Source organism: Agelaius phoeniceus, chromosome 11 (genome assembly GCF_051311805.1).
Source record: "Agelaius phoeniceus isolate bAgePho1 chromosome 11, bAgePho1.hap1, whole genome shotgun sequence".
Taxonomy (NCBI): domain Eukaryota; kingdom Metazoa; phylum Chordata; class Aves; order Passeriformes; family Icteridae; genus Agelaius; species Agelaius phoeniceus.
Window position 1 is genome coordinate 14080156 of NC_135275.1, and position 16796 is coordinate 14096951.

At 56.2% G+C, this 16796-nt stretch overlaps 2 protein-coding genes across 4 annotated transcripts in view; one reads left to right on the top strand and one right to left on the bottom strand.

Moving 5' to 3' along the window:
• Window positions 1–3286, top strand: part of SETD5 (SET domain containing 5) — a 65325-nt gene extending 62039 nt beyond the window's left edge. For all 3 annotated transcript variants that reach the window (XM_077184276.1, XM_077184277.1, XM_054639892.2), the window contains 2 exons: window positions 747–820; window positions 999–3286. In XM_077184276.1, coding sequence (XP_077040391.1) covers window positions 747–820; window positions 999–1595 — 671 coding nt within the window. In that variant the 3' untranslated portion in view covers window positions 1596–3286. The remainder of the gene's footprint in view (window positions 1–746; window positions 821–998) is intronic.
• A 1161-nt stretch (window positions 3287–4447) lies between these two features.
• On the bottom strand, window positions 4448–16471 carry LHFPL4 (LHFPL tetraspan subfamily member 4). Its single transcript, XM_054640039.2, has 4 exons — window positions 15894–16471; window positions 6752–6988; window positions 6546–6562; window positions 4448–6244 (listed from the first exon to the last, which is right to left on the bottom strand). Exons 1-4 carry the CDS (start codon window positions 16297–16299, stop codon window positions 6236–6238), a joined length of 669 nt encoding a protein of 222 aa, XP_054496014.1. The 5' UTR covers window positions 16300–16471; the 3' UTR covers window positions 4448–6235.
• Between the last annotated feature and the right edge of the window lie 325 nt (window positions 16472–16796).

Here is a 16796-nt window from a genome sequence, read left to right on the forward strand (position 1 = left end):
CTCACCCACCCTTGAAGTGCAGGAAAGCCTTACTCTGTCAGGAAGCATTTTATTCCTCTTGGTCTCTCACATATCTGAGGTGGATCAGAGTGTGTTGTATGCTGCTGGTGCCCTTCAAACCTCAAAGTATTTCCATCATCTTGGCTTGTTAGAAAAACAGGCATTTCTGAGTTCCAGGAGTATCTCTGTTTGTAGCAGCTCAGTTGGCTTGTAAACCGTAGTCCCCAAAATGGCAGCATGGGATGTCTGTCTTTGGAAGCATTTGGATCTGCCTTTGAGGAAAACCCACCACAGGATCCTGCTGACAGCCCTCTATGCAGGGCAGTTTTGTCTCCTGAGATGTTGCTGTATCCAGTGTGGATTCCTGTAACCAAGACTGAGTGAGAAATTACCGAGTCCCTAGAAACCATCTTCTGCCTCTCATACACTGAAGAGCTGGGGAAGCCCTGGCTGTGTCTGTGCATTATCTCCAGGTGTGGTCATTCAGACAGGCTGGTCCAAGGCAGCTCGGCTTTGTGATAAACCAGAGCACACTGGTGTGAGGGGAGCGGCCACTCTTACACATGTGGCTGTTCACACATGTTAAGGTTTCCCAATTGTCTTTTGCTGGGTTTCTTCGGTTTCTGAAATGGTGGTGGCTGAGGAGACTGGAACACAAGGGCTGGACTGTGCAGTGGCATGTGAGAAGGAGCTGCTGTGGCCTCAGTCGGTCGGGTGAGGTTTAACATCTTGCCTGTACATTGCAGATGCAGCAGAAGGAGACACTCCAGAAGCCCACAAAGGACCAGCAGTTTACAGTCCTTCTCGATACAGCTACCAGGTAAATGCTTTCATATCTTATCTGTCCATTCTGAAATAAAGCTTTTATAAGGAGGGAAACAGTGCTTAGCTGCCATTGTTCACAGTGCTGTACTAAGCACCTTAGGATGAGAAGCAGGTAGGAAATGGGGAAGTCAGCCTGACGTGCATTTTCCTTTTTTCCCACATGCCTTGTTCAGCTGCTGCAGTCTGACAGTCCCCAGGCAGAATCACAGACCCTGCTCCAGCAGAACTCCTCCCCGTACAGAGGACACCTCGCGTCTCCTGGATACAGCTACCGAGCAGCAGCACAGAGGACAGGACACAGCCTGTCCCACGGTTCCTCGGAAACATCCCTCTCCTCCACCTCATATTCCAGCCCTGCCCACTCGGTCTCCACAGACTCCTCTGCCCTGTTTGCAGGGAATTCGGGGTATTTCAGCAGCCAGCAGCACTCTGGCAGCGTCAGCAGCAGCCTCCTGAGGAAGAGCTGCCCTGCGGCTGCCAGCCCGGCACAGCAGCCAGCTGTGGACTCTCTCTCCTCGGAGTCGGGCTCCCAGCCCTGCACAGGCGTGTCGGGCTCTTCCTCCGCTCCCCAAAGTGCTCGCTCACTACAGTCAGACTTGCGGACTATCAGCCTGCCGAGCTCGGGGCAGTCTGTGCTCTACCAGGGCTCCCGGGGCGCAGTGATTTCCAATGCACAACACTATCCGCACCGCGGGGGAGGCAGTGTCCATCAGTACAGACTGCAGCAGCTTCAAGGCTCTGGAGTAAAGACTCAAACAGGACTTTCCTAGGGCTGCCTGGACTTCAGGAGGACAAAACTGCCCATAGCTCCTTCCAGTCACCCCTGGAAGTGGCTCCTGGGCTGGTGTTGAAAGCTTGCACCTGATGCTGGGGTGCCAGGGGTTGGAGGCTGAGGTCGAAAATGCACGGGTGAGATTTGTGAGCAGTATTGGCCTCTGGCCTGGTAGGAGAACACAGATTTCTCTGAGGCAGAGACTGTAGCAAAGCAGTTCCCTGACATGTGGGTACATTGCAAAAACAAAAAGAAACAAACAGAAAAAAAGAAAAAAAAAGAAAAAAAAAAGAAAATGGTTCAAGTGCAATGACTGTGGCACAGCCTCTGTCTCTGGTCCGTGCCCATGGCCACAGTCACACATGCAGCACGGACACAGTTCTGAATTCAAAAGCAGTTTAAAGGAAACGTTGGGGGAAGTTAACTCCCATCTCTTTATAGGTCAGGTTCTCAGTGCGTTCTGGGGAGGGCTTTAATCCGTTACGATCATTCCAGTCACAAGCAGACGAGCGCACACGGCTGCCTTTGGGCTTGGGTCGCCACTGCCGCCGTCGGAGCTTTTCCAGGATGGGAGAGTCTCCACAAATGCAAACAGCACGGGAGGGGTTGGAGCGTGTGCCTGTGGCTGCAGAGGATCCGGGGTGCGCTGTCCTGTCCTGCTTCATTGCAGGTCTGTGGTGAACGAGTGTTTTTGAGGTCGCTTAAGGAATCTGTGAACAGGAGCACGGCTGGGGCCGTGCTGCCACGTGCTGCCGCGCCGGGGCTCTCTGGCTGCTGGTGCGCAACGCACAGGGGATGGCCGGGGGCCTGAGCAGTCAAATGATGCTGCGGCACACGGGAGGCTGCAAGGGGCAGTGGTGGGGTGGAGGGTGGGCACCCTGGTCTGTGCTGAGCCAGAGGCTCTCCAGGCAGTGCCATGTGGGGTCTTTCCCAGCCACTGTCACCCACCGAGCGTGGCAGGAGAGCCAGCCCAGACACAGTGCGCTGTGTGTTCAATTCCATACGATTGCCAGCTTCTTTCTCACTTGTTTACTGTAATATCGGGCGTGTTTTTATTTATCTAATTTTATATTCAGTTATAACCATAGTAGGTTAGCTAATATATGACAGGTGTCATCCCTGGTGCTGCAGTGGAACTTCTCCTTTCTCTTGGATAACATAATGCTGTGAGTCTGTCTCCCCTCTCCTTGCAGATGCACAGTCTTCTTCCTCTTTTTTTAGGACTGTTACAGATTTCTCTAATTCACAATTGAAATCAGGTGTTTGTTCAGCCTAGGGGAGACTTTTAAAATATTGAAACAAAGAGTAGCTTTCTCACACTGTCTGGCTGTGAGCGTGTTGGGATGGAACTTGTCACCCCGCAGTTGGGTGTCTGTATACTGTATAACATAGGTGTAAACTTCACTTGGCTTAGCCCTGGAGGTGCAGCCTCCCCTTTCGTGCTCTGAGCAGCACGGGGCAGACGGGCTCTGCCCTGCCAGGCGGCGGGAGGGGGCCAGGGGGGCCCTGCCCAGAGGCTCCAGCACCTTCGGGCGCAGCAGGGGGGCAGGAGGGAGGGACCCTGGAAAGCTCTAGGAAAGGTGGGGGCTGTAGCTTCTTACTCTAGTGGAGTTTTTACACCATGCTGTAACATTTGAACTTTCACAAGAGATGTAATAATTTTGATAATAAAAATACTTAACTTGAAAACTAGTATTGCTGAATTTCTTACCACCTTGAGCACTGGTGCCCAGGACATAGGGCGAGAGGGTTGAGGGCATGTAAGTCTCTCTTCCCTGTCTCCTGCAGGGTAGGCAAATCCTTGCAGGAGCAGCCTTGCAGACCTCCCTGCTGCCTTCTGCCAGGTGAGGCTGGGAGCTGCTGTTCCTTACGAAATTCCCTGAGTTTCTGGCTGAGGTTGTGAGATTTTTGGCTCTGCTGCTGCTGTTCTTCTTGCCCAAGTTCATTTGGGGAGGAGATGGATTTGGAGGATGTCTCCTGCACCCACTGCACCTGCTTTAAAACCTGTTTTCTGGTTTCCAGGGTTTTCATACTGCTTGCCTTTTCCTTAGGAAGCCTGACATGGGCTGGCATGGGGCCTTCCAGGTGTGTTTGCAAGTGCTGGTTTGAGGTGCCCACGGCTTCTGGTCTTCAACTGCCCTCACATGTGAGAACGTTCCCCCTGACACTGTGGGACAGCATCTGTCATGGTTCATGTCCCTTTGTGTCCCCCAAAAGGGTGGCTCCACATCCACTACTCCTTCCCTGAAAGCAGCTGTGGGTAGCACCAACCCTGCTCTTCTGCCATCTGCAGGGCTCACCTGGGCTGTGAGTGTGTCCCACATCAGGGGAGCCAGACCTGGCCAAAGCTCTCTGCAAGTCCCAGAGCTCCCCGTGTTGCCCTCACACAGCCTGGAATGCTCTCCCCACTCCTCTACCAGAGCATGCCATTAAACTGACTGGCCATGTAGTTTTTTTCCATCAAGACACTGGAATTTGATGAATTTCAGGAGTTTTTTGATTAATTTCATGGATTTTCCTATCAGTCTGTGTTAGTCAGTGAGCTGAGAGAGGACTCATTGTGCACTGTGGACTGGCAGAAGGGAGTTCAAAAGCTCCTTGGGATGGATGGGATCCTGCTCCACCCCCTGCTCTGTCTGTGGGACAGACCCTTTCTCTGGGGTCTCCCTCTGGCCAGAGCCCCTCCTTGTGTGCCAGCCCATGTGGGCGGAGGCTCAGCTCCACAGGCTGCAGGGTGGGCTCCCCACCACAGCTCAAGACACTCACAGGGGCTTCTGTGGCCTCCCATCTCCTTTGGTGATGGCCAGGAGGAACCCATCCCAACCGTCCCCACAACACAGGGCTCCGAGCTCGTCTGGTTTGAATTATATTTTTCAATAAGGTTTTGTGAAACACTGTATCAAACTTTGTACTAAAATACAGATATATTACAGCTACTGTATTCCTTTCTCCACTGATTTTCTTGGTTTGTTTTTCCAATTCATCTGGCAACAGCACTCTCAAGCTGGCAAGACCCGGGCGCTGCGAGTTCCTGTTGACCTCGTTCTGGGGGCAGCTGTCAGAGGGACGTGGGCGCCGCTGGGCTCATGGCTGGCGGAGGGCACTGGCAGGAGTGCTGGCACGCACTCCATCCCGGGTGGCTTTGGCTCCCAGATGGTGTTTCGGCACAGCTCCATCCCCCACCGCCCCCCCGCAGGGCCTTAGGGCACCACTTACCTGCTCCAGCCCGCCCCGGTGCCTGCGGAGGCGCTGGGTCCCGCAGAGCCCTTCACTGCCGTCCCCCAGCAGCCTCCACGCTCTGTGGCCCCATCCCAGGACCGTGGTCCCACTCTGCTCCCTGCTCCCACTCGCCTGTTCCCTGGCCTTGCCCAGTGTCTCGGTCCAGCCCTGCCGGGGCTCCAACAAGCCCCTGGGGGCCCTGCCCTGGGCCCTGCAAGGAGCCCCAGCTGCTCGCACTGAGACACGGCCAGTGCTGAGGACTTTATTGCATTGAAGGGCTGTGGTGACCCAAGCCCCTGTGGCCAGGGGAAGCCCACACACACGCTGGTCTGGCCAGCAGAGCCACAGCCAGGCTGCAGCCACCCGTGCCGGGTGTCGGCTCTCGGGTGCTGTGTGCGGGCCTCGGAGGCCGCCGGCGCTACCCGGGGCAGCAGCCACCGGCTCCCCGCACGCCATCACCGCGGGCCAGCGAGGTACAGCCAAGAGGCCGGGGGGGTACAGGAGTGCTCAGGTACACCCGGCCGTGCCGTGCGGCAGGGAAAGCCTTGCTGTCACCAGTGGAGATAAAGCACCGTATGGGGATGGGGAGGGAAGGCGTTTGGCAACAGCCCGCGGCCGGCTCGGGGAGGGGTCTTGGCGGGGGGGTCCTCCTGTGCCCGCCCGGGGGTTTTGCATGTTCAGCTGCTCCCACTTACCAGGGCTTACATTCAACGGCGGCGCGAGTCGGGTGTCCCACGGCCGGCAGCAGCGAGGCCCCTGCGGTCCCCGTGCTGAGGGGAGCGAGCAGCAGCCTGCGGCCCCAGCCACGCACCAGGAAACACCATGTCCTGGGCTGGACTCCCGGGGCGGGGGGAGAGGGGGCTCGAGTCACTTTACCCTGTTTAGAGAATATGAATTTACATGTAAAAGTAGGGGTTGGGCCCCATCTCGGCCACCGGGTCCCCTGGTTGTGGAGACAGGATCACGGAGCTGTACAAAATGGGAGTGGGGAGGGGTCCGGGACCCGGAGCAGCCGGCACGGGGCGTCACTGGGTGCGCGTTCGGGTGGGAGGCAGCAGGTCAGGAGTCCTGGGGATGTAGAAATCTGTTAAAAACTCCAAGACTGTTTTTTCCTTGAAACAAAACCGCAGCTGGATTCTGTTCTTGAACAAAGCGGGTTTGAGGCATCCTCCCCCGGCGGCGGCCCGCAGGCAGCGGTGGGTACGGAGCTGGCAGGGTGCGTGGGATGGTGGTGCCGGCGTGGACATGGAGGTGGCCATGGATGCGGCGGGCGGCTGGCGCATCCCTGGCACGGGCACCGGGGCCCGGAGGGCAGCGCGGGACGCTGTGTGGCCGCTGGCAGCAAATGAAGGGCAGGACAGGGAGGGAGCGCCCAGGCTGCCGGCCATGGGAAGAGGGTCCTGCTGCGGATGGTCGGCCTTATATCCTCTGCAGGGAAAGCACAGCAGGTTGGGGATGGACTTGGGCTGCTCCTACTGCACCATCGTGCTACTTGCATGTGCCAGGCATATGCCTGTCCCCATCCCTGCCACCCTGTCTCTGCTGCCTCCCTTCCCCACTGCCCCCAGCCCTGCTGCCTGCACAGCCAGGGTCCCCCATCCCATCCCATCCCATCCCATCCCATCCCATCCCATCCCATCCCATCCCATCCCACACAGACACCAAACACAGTCACACCCAGAGACACCACAGAGGGACAGGGGACAGGACAGTGACACTCATGGCTTACCGCAGTGCCAACAAAATCTGTGGAAACAGAGAAGAGAGAGAGGTCAGGCAGAGCAGAGGCTCAGCAGCTCCCTCCCACCCTGCCCAGCCTGGCTTGCCTTGTAGGTGACATTTAAGCCAACAGGACCCTTGCCAGGCTGCCAAAGGGGCCAAACCCCCTCCCCAGGCTGCTCCCCCCCAGGATCCCCCCAGCAGCACGGTGCTGACCTTTGCTCTCTGTCTTGAGCTCCTCGTGCAGCAGGTCGTTCTGCCGGTTGCCGAGAACAAAGGCCAGGAAGGAGAGGATAAGGGCGTTGAGGATGCCGATGATGGCCAGGATATAAGCCCAGCGTACAGAGCAGTCGCCCAGGGAGTACTTCCCTGTCTTCTCCCCACACATGTCCCGTATGGTCTCTGCATCCCAGCCATCGGGAAAGATCATGCAGCCCAGCACCAGGCAGAGCGCTGCAAGAGGGAGAGGAGGGCGAAGCATCAGAGACAATGGAGTGGCAGTGCTCATGCTGAGCCCCCCAGTCAGTACATAAGTACAGCCCATGTCTGGCAGGGAGCCCACCTTGGCCCCATGACAGCCCGGCAACGTGGCAGGTGACAGCCACCACTGCCTCAGGAGCCCCAGGACTGCGTTTTTGGCTGTCCCAAACCCGGCCCACGCACAAATAGGGACTTCAGGCGCTCGGTTCCTACCAGCATCAGCCACAGGATCGGTGGCTGCCCACGGGCTTTCCTCATCACTACAAGCTCCCTGCACGTGGGCAGGAGCTACCGGTGCACTGTGGGCAGGGATGCTGCCTGTGGAGAGGACTGGCATCCCCAGGAGCCCCCACACCTGAGCACCCCACAGCCTGCAAGCACCACTCCCAGAGGAGAGGGGTCACCTTCCCAGCAGGCCCCCACCCAGCACACTGCGCTGAGCAAGGAGACATCAGGGAACACAGGGATGGAAATGCCAAGACAAGGCCTGTGACTATCAAGGTAAGGAGGTGACTTTTTCTGACTAGAGCAAGTACAAAAGCTCCTCACCCTGTATCAGCTGGAAAAGCTAAAAATAGTAATGATGTTGGCTGTAGTGCCCTGCAGGCAGTTTTGCCCTGAGTTAAGGAAGAAACAAGAGGTTTGTGCCCACACCAGTAAGAAGCTCTCTCTCCATCCCTTTCAGCAAACACCCTGCAGGCAGGCAGCTGGCGGTCTGGCATGAGCTTTCTGGGTGCTGGCATGTGTTTTGCACTGCTTTCTATGGGGAAGGGAAATCCCAGGAGGGAGGTAAGTGCCTGCAGGGCATCACACTGCACCCAGGAAAGGACAGGGATGCTGGCACATAATGTCATGCAGCAGCTGCTGCCTGGTCTCTGACTCCTCCACACACATAGCAAGCCCCCTTGGTACAGGTGTCTGTGGACAGTGGCAAGCCCTGCATGCTGATTTACTGCAGTGCACAGCCCTGGTGCCACCCCAGCACCCCAGAGCCAAGCTCCAGCACATCGTCACCAGGGACTCCCAGCCAAGAACAGCCTGTCTGGGACTGGGCCAACCCAAAACCATCCCTCTGCAAGGAAACACAGTCAGCACCAACACCGTGCACTGCATGGTAAATGGTGAGGAGCAGCCTGGCCTGCTGCTGACCTGGGCACCTTGGAATAGGATGGCATTAATTCAGCTGAGGGCCTGAATTAAAGGGGATCAGGTGCAGCAGACCTGTGCCAGGGATTGTTCCTGTGAAAGGAGAGATGCTAAGAGGATTTTAGGATCCCCTGAGCTCCCAGTGCAGTGCAGCTGTGAAACAAGCTAAGGTGCTCTGTGACAATCCCCAGCAAGGCATGGGTTGACCCCCACAGCACTGCTCAGACTGGCACAACCCAGCCTGGAAATGGGCACAGTTATAAGAAATCTGCTGAAATCATAGAGGAGGAGGAAAGGACTACAGGTACACAGTGAGGCTGGGGGAAAACACAGAAAGCAGCAGCTCCAGCTGCCTGGGTGGGCAGCAGACCTCAGCAACAGCCACTCTGGGCCCAAAGGAGAACAGGGCTGTGCCCAAGACAGTAGGCAATTATGAGTTTAAAAGTCAGGCACCAATTTTACCTACACCAGCAAGGGCTTGGGCAGGCTCCCAGCCTTTGTGCACAGCCCTCAGCCAGTCCTTCACAGGAGCAGAACAGCAGCCCCTGGGTCTGTCCCTGGAGCATTCCTGAGCTATTATTCAGGGTAAAGGTGGGTCCAGCTGCCCAGGTAAAGCAGAAACCTGCCAAGAGCTCACTGCTCTGAAAACACCACAGGTGAGAGGGTCTCCCAGGACATCTGCAGGTCCCAAAAATGTCAGGACACGCAGCGATGTCATGGTAATCATGGAGGACAGGAGAGAGAGGGTTTAAGGCAAAAGTAGGGTGGCTGAAAAGGTATGGGAGACACTTGTGTGGTGGGTTGTGACAGCACAGTCATGGAGGATGTGCAGTGATGGCCACTGCCAGGGCACTGCCTGGCTCCAGCCTGTGTCTGCTTGTTCTGATCCCTCTCATCCCCGTGCTGCTCTGTACTGCACCAGGGCAAAGGGATTCCGTGCCCTGTCCCACCGAGCAGTTGCAGGATCTCTGCCCATGCCCACACAGCCCATTTGACAGAATTAAACAACAAATTTACTGGGGAGAGGTGTGTGCCCAAGTCACCACACATACCCAAATGCCTCTGCCTGAGGGCGACTGGCCTCTTCCCAAAAACCCCTCACTGCTCTACAGCTCCCTGGAAGTGGCTGAGCTACTGAAGGCAGGTGCTCTCCTGGTGAAGAGCAGATCAGTGCTCTCCTCTTCCCATCTGCCCCACGTGTCCCCAGCAGCAAGCTGAGTCCTCTGCTCTGTCACAAACAATTCCCTTTTCTACACTCCCCAGGCCACCCAGTGTCCTGGAAACACCTTCCCGTGCCTGCAGCAAGGAGTGACTTTGAAAAGCAGAGCAAGAACAAGGAGGGGATGCCCACACAGTCCACAGGCCTCGGTGCTGGCTTCTCCAACAGGTCTGAGGGATGCAGGGTCAGGAGCTCTGCCTGCTCATCCCTCTGGCACCATTCTGCCAGCACCTACCTCCAAATGCCCCAAGACCTCTTGCAGACCTGCAGGAAAACCTTGGGTTTTGTTTAAAATAGCAAATTTCTATGCCTTGCAACCACAAGAAAAACACCAGGTGATGACTCCTATGGAGAGCCACTATTAAAGAGGAAAAAATAACCCAACTCCTGTCCATTTTGCTTTTTAATTCCTGTTCTTCTGAGCATGTGATGCCAGTCCTCACTGTCAGTGGCACCAAGAATGGCTGGCTGGTCTGTCACACCCCATAGCTGCCATCCTGCCCCTGGGCCCTGGGCTACAACTCCCTTTCCTAGAGTTTTTCCAATTGTAAAGACAGTTTTGAGAGCAGGCATTTCAGTGATCAGTGGGACAGGGTGCATGCAGAGGGATGAGATCCTGCTGGGGCTGGGGCTCTGACCCCATAAAACTGGCATTTCTTGGCTTTACAGATGGTTCATGGCTTCTCACTCCTCAGTGCTCCCTTGTCAAGGTCCATTAGAAACAACATGGGCATCTCAAGGGCTTTTGATATCCTCACAAAATAAATTAATCAAAGGGAATGCAATGTTATGACTCAGGCTGCAACACTAGAGCAAGATTTGAGCAGAAAGAGGAGGCTCCTCCTGGCAGGACAACATCTCCTGGTACAAGGTGCATTTAGCTAATTTGGACTGTCTGAGTAACCCCCATGTTTGCTGAGTACCACTGCCCCTCTCCTGAGCAGCTGTGCCTGCAGGATTAAAATCTGATTTTCTGTATTACTTTTTCTGTCTAGCTTAGTCTGCAGGTGTGAATGAAAACTGGCTTTTACTGCTTCTGCCTGCCATGGGTGGAAGGAGCTCAGGACATGCCCTGCAGCTGAGATGTGACCTCCCCCAGAGCATCACACCACCACAGAACACACAAACGGGGAGATGTGAGGTAATGGGGGGAAACCAGCAATCACTGCGTCCAGAAAGGGCTTTTTAAACTGGTGTGGGGACAGCACATCCAAAAGCCCTGGGGAACAGGGGCTGGGCTGTGCTGTTGGGGTCTAGAGTGGCTGCTTCTCACCAGAAAACCTCCTGAGAGCTGAGTACCAAAAGAAAAGGGGACAAACACAGTTCCCCCTCCTCCCCCTAAGAACTGAAATCCCTCAAAAATAAATCAACACTTAGGGCCGCGTGCTCTGGACGGCGAGCACCGGCCATTTACACAGACACGAGCTCCCTTACGGCGTTTTGCTCCACAGGCTGCTTTTGTGCCAAAAAATCAGCAGGATTCAGAATAGAGTTATGAGTTTGTATGAATCAGAACTGACAGTTACTTTATCTGGAACAACAGTTCAGGGATGTAAGCTCCAGGACACGAGCGGCTCAGCCCCTCCCCGCGCATAGCCAGGCACATTGAGAGCCGCCACGGGAGGGCTGCGCTGCCGCGCACACGGCGCTGCACGGGTGCGAGGGATGGGCTGCAGCCCTGCTCCTGTCCCCTCTGCAAGACCTCTGGGTGGTAGGGGGGGAAGAGGGGAATCTTCAGGAAAGCTTTTTTGGGGGTCCAGAAGACAGTAATTCAGCAAATGCTGAGGGGTTTAGCAGTGTTGTTATTTTTGCTGCAAGGTCAGCAGGTGGAAGTGGTTTTTATATGGGCAATACTTCTCCCTTTGACAGAAAAAGGGCCTGAGGATAAACTGCAGAGTCACAGGATAGTTAAGGCTAGAAGGGACCTCTGTCTCTTCCAACCCTCTTGCCAAGGGTGACCTAGAGCAGGTGATACAGGAACATGTCCAGATGGGTTTTGAATGACTCCAGAGACAGAAACCCCACAACCTCCCTGGGCAGTCTCATGCTCAGCAGCTGTCCCAGTTACACTCCAAGCTGGTTTGCAGCAGTGGTATCTGCCTCATGTTTTTTCATTAAGAATTTCAATGAATGACTTTTATATCCATGAAAACAGTATTTTGAAACCTCAAAGTCTCTGAAAGGACTTGGGTCTCCAGCAAGTCACAGTCAGGAAGATAAGCTTGTCCTGATGTGGTTCAGCAGAGCCACTGCATTGCTGCCAGAACCAGGGAGGGTCTTGGGGCTTTAGCACTCACCCAGGCCAGATCCTGGGGCTGAGGCCACACCACCACACAGCCCCACCATGCTCAGCCCAGCAGCTGGCAACAATTCCCTCATTACTCCTCTCCATGGGTACACCAAAACCATGCCATGCAAGGGATCCCCTCTGAGACTGTAGCAAACACAGCTGACCTGCAGAAGATGAAGCCCTGCTTAGGGAGCTGCCTCTGCTCTCAGGCCTTGGAAGGGCCCATCCAAGAGGTGAGTGTAGCTGTGAAGGGAGTCTCCCAAAGAAGAGAGTTCAGATGGATATGTATCACCAAATTCTTCATCAGGAAGGGTGGCTGGACATGGCACAATCAATGCCAAAATGCCACCGATAAGGAAAAAGCCCAGCCCTAAGGCCAAGAGCATGACCCCAGGTGGGAAGGCATGTGTGTTGTGTATCCCTAAGGGAGGGAGTGTGAAGGTCTCATCCCACTGACTGCTGGACCTGGAACACAGGGAAACACCTTGAAATGTGGCCAGCCAATTCTTCCATGCAAGGAGGATGGTGTGCTCAGCTGGCTGCCTCTTTTGACCCTCAATGGACTCTAAGTACAAAACTAAAGACCCTCTGGAAGCAACCCCGGGTACCACTGAGGGTAATCATCCTGATGGGAGGCACATGGATGCAGTGTCACTCAGAGCTGGCTGGGCTGTCTTGAGGAGCATTAGCGCTGGGCACCAGGACAACTTTGCTCAAAGCTCAGAGTTAACTCACAGGGTGAGTGTGTCTTATGCTACAGCAGAGTATTGGGGAATCAGAGGAAATGCTCAGGCTCCTGGATGGTCTGGTGGTGGTGTATTCCTACGCTCTGATTTCCTGCAGACAAATCCCAAGGGGGGATCACCCTCACAGCCCATTTCTCTTCAAGCATCATCCCATGGAGCTTTCTGAAGGTGCTCCTCTGCTAATTTGGAGTAGTGGGGTGGCATCAGATGCTGTCAGTCATACAGTTGTTGACAGGCTCATGTTAAGGGCCCATCTCTGGTTTTATAACAGAAGGATTTAGCAAAATCTCCAGTTTTGCGTTACTGGGATTTTGAACAGGGCAGATGGCCACATTTCAATTTGCGATAAAGCAGAGTCTTTCCTCTTAATTAGATCCAGTTTCCTCCAAGGGGGGCAGTGGCTTTTGAGCTGGAGCTTTCTGTCAGGCTCTAATTAAACCCTGCCTTGATTGTTGTCCACTAATTAGACATCGATGATTTTAAGTTTGTTGGTTTTTTGATTTTTTGAAAGAGATCCTGAATTCCTCATCCTCCTCTCCCACACTCCTGCACTTGGTTTTTCTCCTCTGAAGAGCCCATCCATGCCCACAATCAGCAGCCTGTTACTCTGCACCTGCCATCCTACAGGGGTGGGGTGGGGACACCTCTGCTCCATCTCTCTGCCCATCACCTGCCTCACCTGGCCTTCACCAGTGAGACCAAGAGACTTTGTGCCTCACAGTTGCTTCTGCTGTTGTAGTGCAAGTCCTTCTTCAGCCAAACCCTCACTGAGGCAGGAGGAATTTCCTTTCCTTCTCTGCTCCTACAAACTCTCTGCTCTGACAGAATCCTCCAACCTCCCAGCCAGGTGAATCTCTGAAGTTTGCCACCATGATGTGCCAGAGCCTGTATCAGGCTATGTCCCTGCAGTAAGATCTGGCCTATGGTACTCTCTCTATAGGTCATGGCAGCTCGTTCTCCATGCACAAGGTAACACATCCACCTGTGGCTGCCTCAGACATTCCCAGGGAATGCCTGACCCTGCCAGACAAGCCTCTCTTGCTGAGACACACCACACCACCACCTCTGCATCCAGGCCCTCTCTGACAGGAACATCAGCCTGTCCTGTAGGACAGCAGCTCTCTCAGGCTGTCCTGTCTCAGGGTAGAGTGGAGGGCCAGTCTATTAATGGTGCCTTGGACTTTCCCCAACAGAGAAGCCATGGAGCCATGCTGTCCTGGGAGAGCTCCAGGCCAACCTGGCCTGGCTGGGGCCAGAAGAGCCAGCCCATAGCCCCACTGAGCTGAGCATTCAGGGTTCTTACAAGTGCAGTTGTCAGCAACATGTGTAATTACAAGGTGCAAAGTGTGACCAAGGACAAGTCCCAAGGCAAGGTGAAGGGGTGACAACAGCAAAGTGCTGTCATGGCCACCCAAACCTGAGCCAGGACAGGACAGGAGGCACTGGGGAGAAGACCCAGAGCTGCCTCCAGTGCAGTGCCCTCTGCCACACAGCTCCCTGTGCAGCAGTAGCAGCTGGGCACTCCACGCCACTTGATTAAGCTGCCGACAATCGGTAGGATTTGGGCTCTGAGCTTGCTTTAAACTGATAAATCTTCAGGACGGGGAAAATTAAAGATGAGGGAATTTCCTGATAAGCCAAGGCAGCTCCAGGTCTGGATCTGGGTGAGGGGAGGTCAGGCTTTCCAGCCCAAGCCAGCTGCAAGGGAAAGAGCTGGGCTAGCTGAAAGGTCCTCACACAGAAGGGCTGTATCCTTCCACATCAAGGACTGGGGCTCTTCTCACAGAGGGGATGAATGGGGTCCTTCCATTAGGAATAAGGGGCACTGTAGGTCCTTCCAGTGGAAGCTCAAGGTCTATTCACACTTAGTATGCAGGGGAGAGTAAGTGTTTGTCCACACCTGTAAAACTGTGCAGAGAAGGAAGTGAAGGGTGTTGCTACAAGGGAAGTTCAAGATCATTCCTCAGGATCTTTCTCCCAAAAGCACAGACCCTGTGTGAGGACACTTTGGAAGCCTGTGCATAGGGGGATACTTGGGATCCCTATCAATATAGGCATCAGGTCCCCTTCTGAGGAAAGGTCTGAGTTATTGTACAGTGTCACTTTGAGGAGTGAGTCTGTGACAGTCTTGGGGTACATCTACAGTGGGGTTTCATTTGTGGAGGGACCTAAGGAGGATCTATAGACAGGATCACGACTGGGGCGGGTTAATTACTGGGCTTGAGTGGTCATGTCTGGGGAGATGTATGGTGTATCTCTGTGGGAAGCACTGGAGAGAGCTGGGAGAGGCCTGTCCTCATAGCCCTTTCATGATGCAGGAGAGAGGGGGCCTGGGTACAATATGGCTGTAAGGGGGAGCTGAAGGGTGCTTTTACAGGGATGGGGGAGCCATGCATGGGCTTCTTCCAGTGGTGGGATCCCTTTGGGGGCTGAGTATTCCTCTAAAATGACTATCTCTTGGGGACAATCCCACATCTCTGGGGTTGATGGGAGACTAGTCCTTGATATGGAGTGTGCTGGGGTGTCTGAATCCCCAGGGATTCAAGGGGCTGATCCAGTGTGTCCTAGGCCATGTTGTAGGGTGTCCCAATGCTGGTCCTTGACTGGAGTGTACTGAAGTGCCCCAAGGTGAGTCCCTAGCCCAGGATACCCTGAGGGTCCAGACAGCCCAGGTGTGCCAGGGTCGGTACCTGTTCTGGGGTCACCTGACATGAGTCCCTGATCCAGCTCTCTGGCTGTGTCCCAGGGAACCTTATGTTTCCCTGGGGTCAGACCTTGCCTGGGGAATCCCAGGCTCCAGTGCCCCAAGCAGGTGTGACCATTCCTGGTGCCAGTGCCTGGTCTGGATGTCCCAGGAAGCCCCGGAGTGTCCTGAGGACATTTCTTGGCCGAGAAGACCCATGGCCCTACAACATTTGTACCTGTCCAGCTTCCTTGAGTGATCCCAATGTTCCCTGTGGCCAACCTCTGCCTGGGGAGACCCAGGAGCCAGTGCCTAGAGCCAGCACCTGTTTGTGGTGCTCTGTCAGTGCCAGTGTCCGGCCTGTTTGTCCCAGGAAGGCCTGGGACATCTTAAGTCCAGCTCCTGGCTGGGATGCCCTATGGATACACAGTACCTGTACCCAGCCCAGCTTTCTGGAGCAGCCCTTGTGTTCCTTGTGGCCAGGGGATACCAGGGAGCCCTCGGTGCCAGTGTCCCAAACGGGTGCTCATCTGTCAGCACTAGCACCTGGCCTGGGTGTCCCAAGAAACTGTGGGGCTGGCTCCTGGATCCACGGCCCTGCAGTGCTTGGACTCAGCCCAGCTTCCTTGAGCAACCTTGCTGTTCCCTGTAGCCAGGGACCCCACTCCCACTGCCGGGGGTTCCGCGGGTGCCGCACGCTCAGCGCTGCCCACATTCTCCCCACCCCTCCCCGCCGCCAGGCCCGGGGCAGGCCGGTGTTCCCGGTGCCGGTGGTGCCCGGTGCCGGTGTGTACCTGCCAGCAGCTGCATCCAGGCGCAGATCTTGTAGACGGTGGCGGTGTTGCAGAAGAAGAACAGGGCGAAGCAGGTGATGCAGCCCAGCGTCAGCACCATGGAGAGCAGCACGAAGAACGCGGCCGCCTGGAAGGCGCCCGAGGGGATGGTGCTGAAGTCGGTGAAGGAGCCACGGCACGACAGCTCCCGGCCCGCCAGCCCGCTGCCCACGCAGTAGTGGAACAGCCCGAAGTACCCGGGCTTGGGCGTGTTAACGCTGTCGCCCACCCAGTAGGGCTGGATGAAGACCACCACGTTGATGATGGCGAAGCAGATGGTGAAGATGGCCCAGAGCACGCCGATGGCGCGCGAGTTCCGCACGTAGTTGTCATGGTACAGCTTGGAGGCTTCCTGCGAGGGCAGCATCCTGCCGGCCGCCGCTGCCGGAGGGCGGGAGGGGCCGGGGCGGCGGGGAGCCCGCCCGGGGTCGGCGGGGCGGGGGGCCCGCGGCCTAAGAGCGCCCGCGGGCTGCCGGGCCCTGCGACACCCGCGCCGCCATCTTGGCTGCCGCCTCTGCGCCCCGCGCGCTCCCGCCGCGCGCGCGCGGCCGTGCGCCCCCCCGCCACTGCGGAGCCGAGCCCAGCCGAGCCCGGGCTAGAACCCGTCCAGCCCCGTCCAGCCCAGCCAGAGCCCAGCCGAGCCCGAGCCGAGCCGAGACCCCCCGAGCCCGCCCCCCGGGGATCGGACCGCTCCGCCGCCTTCTGCTGCGCTCGCCTCGGGCTCGGCTGAGCGACGGGCTCGTCTCGGTTTGTCTCGCATCTACTCGGCTTGACTCGGTCCGGGGCACCGGGCCCATTCCTCTCCCCCGGTCCGGCAGGACCGTTCCCCCGACCGATCCCGCCCGGGGTAGCGCCGGGGCATGG

Excerpts from the sequence above, each read along its gene's own strand:
- LHFPL4 (XM_054640039.2), bottom strand. The coding sequence starts at position 16,299 with ATGCTGCCCTCGCAGGAAGCCTCCAAGCTGTACCATGACAACTACGTG. Across the intron at positions 6,989-15,893 it reads CTGGATGCAGCTGCTGGCAG|CGCTCTGCCTGGTGCTGGGC; the intron begins GTACACACCGGC and ends TCCCTCTTGCAG.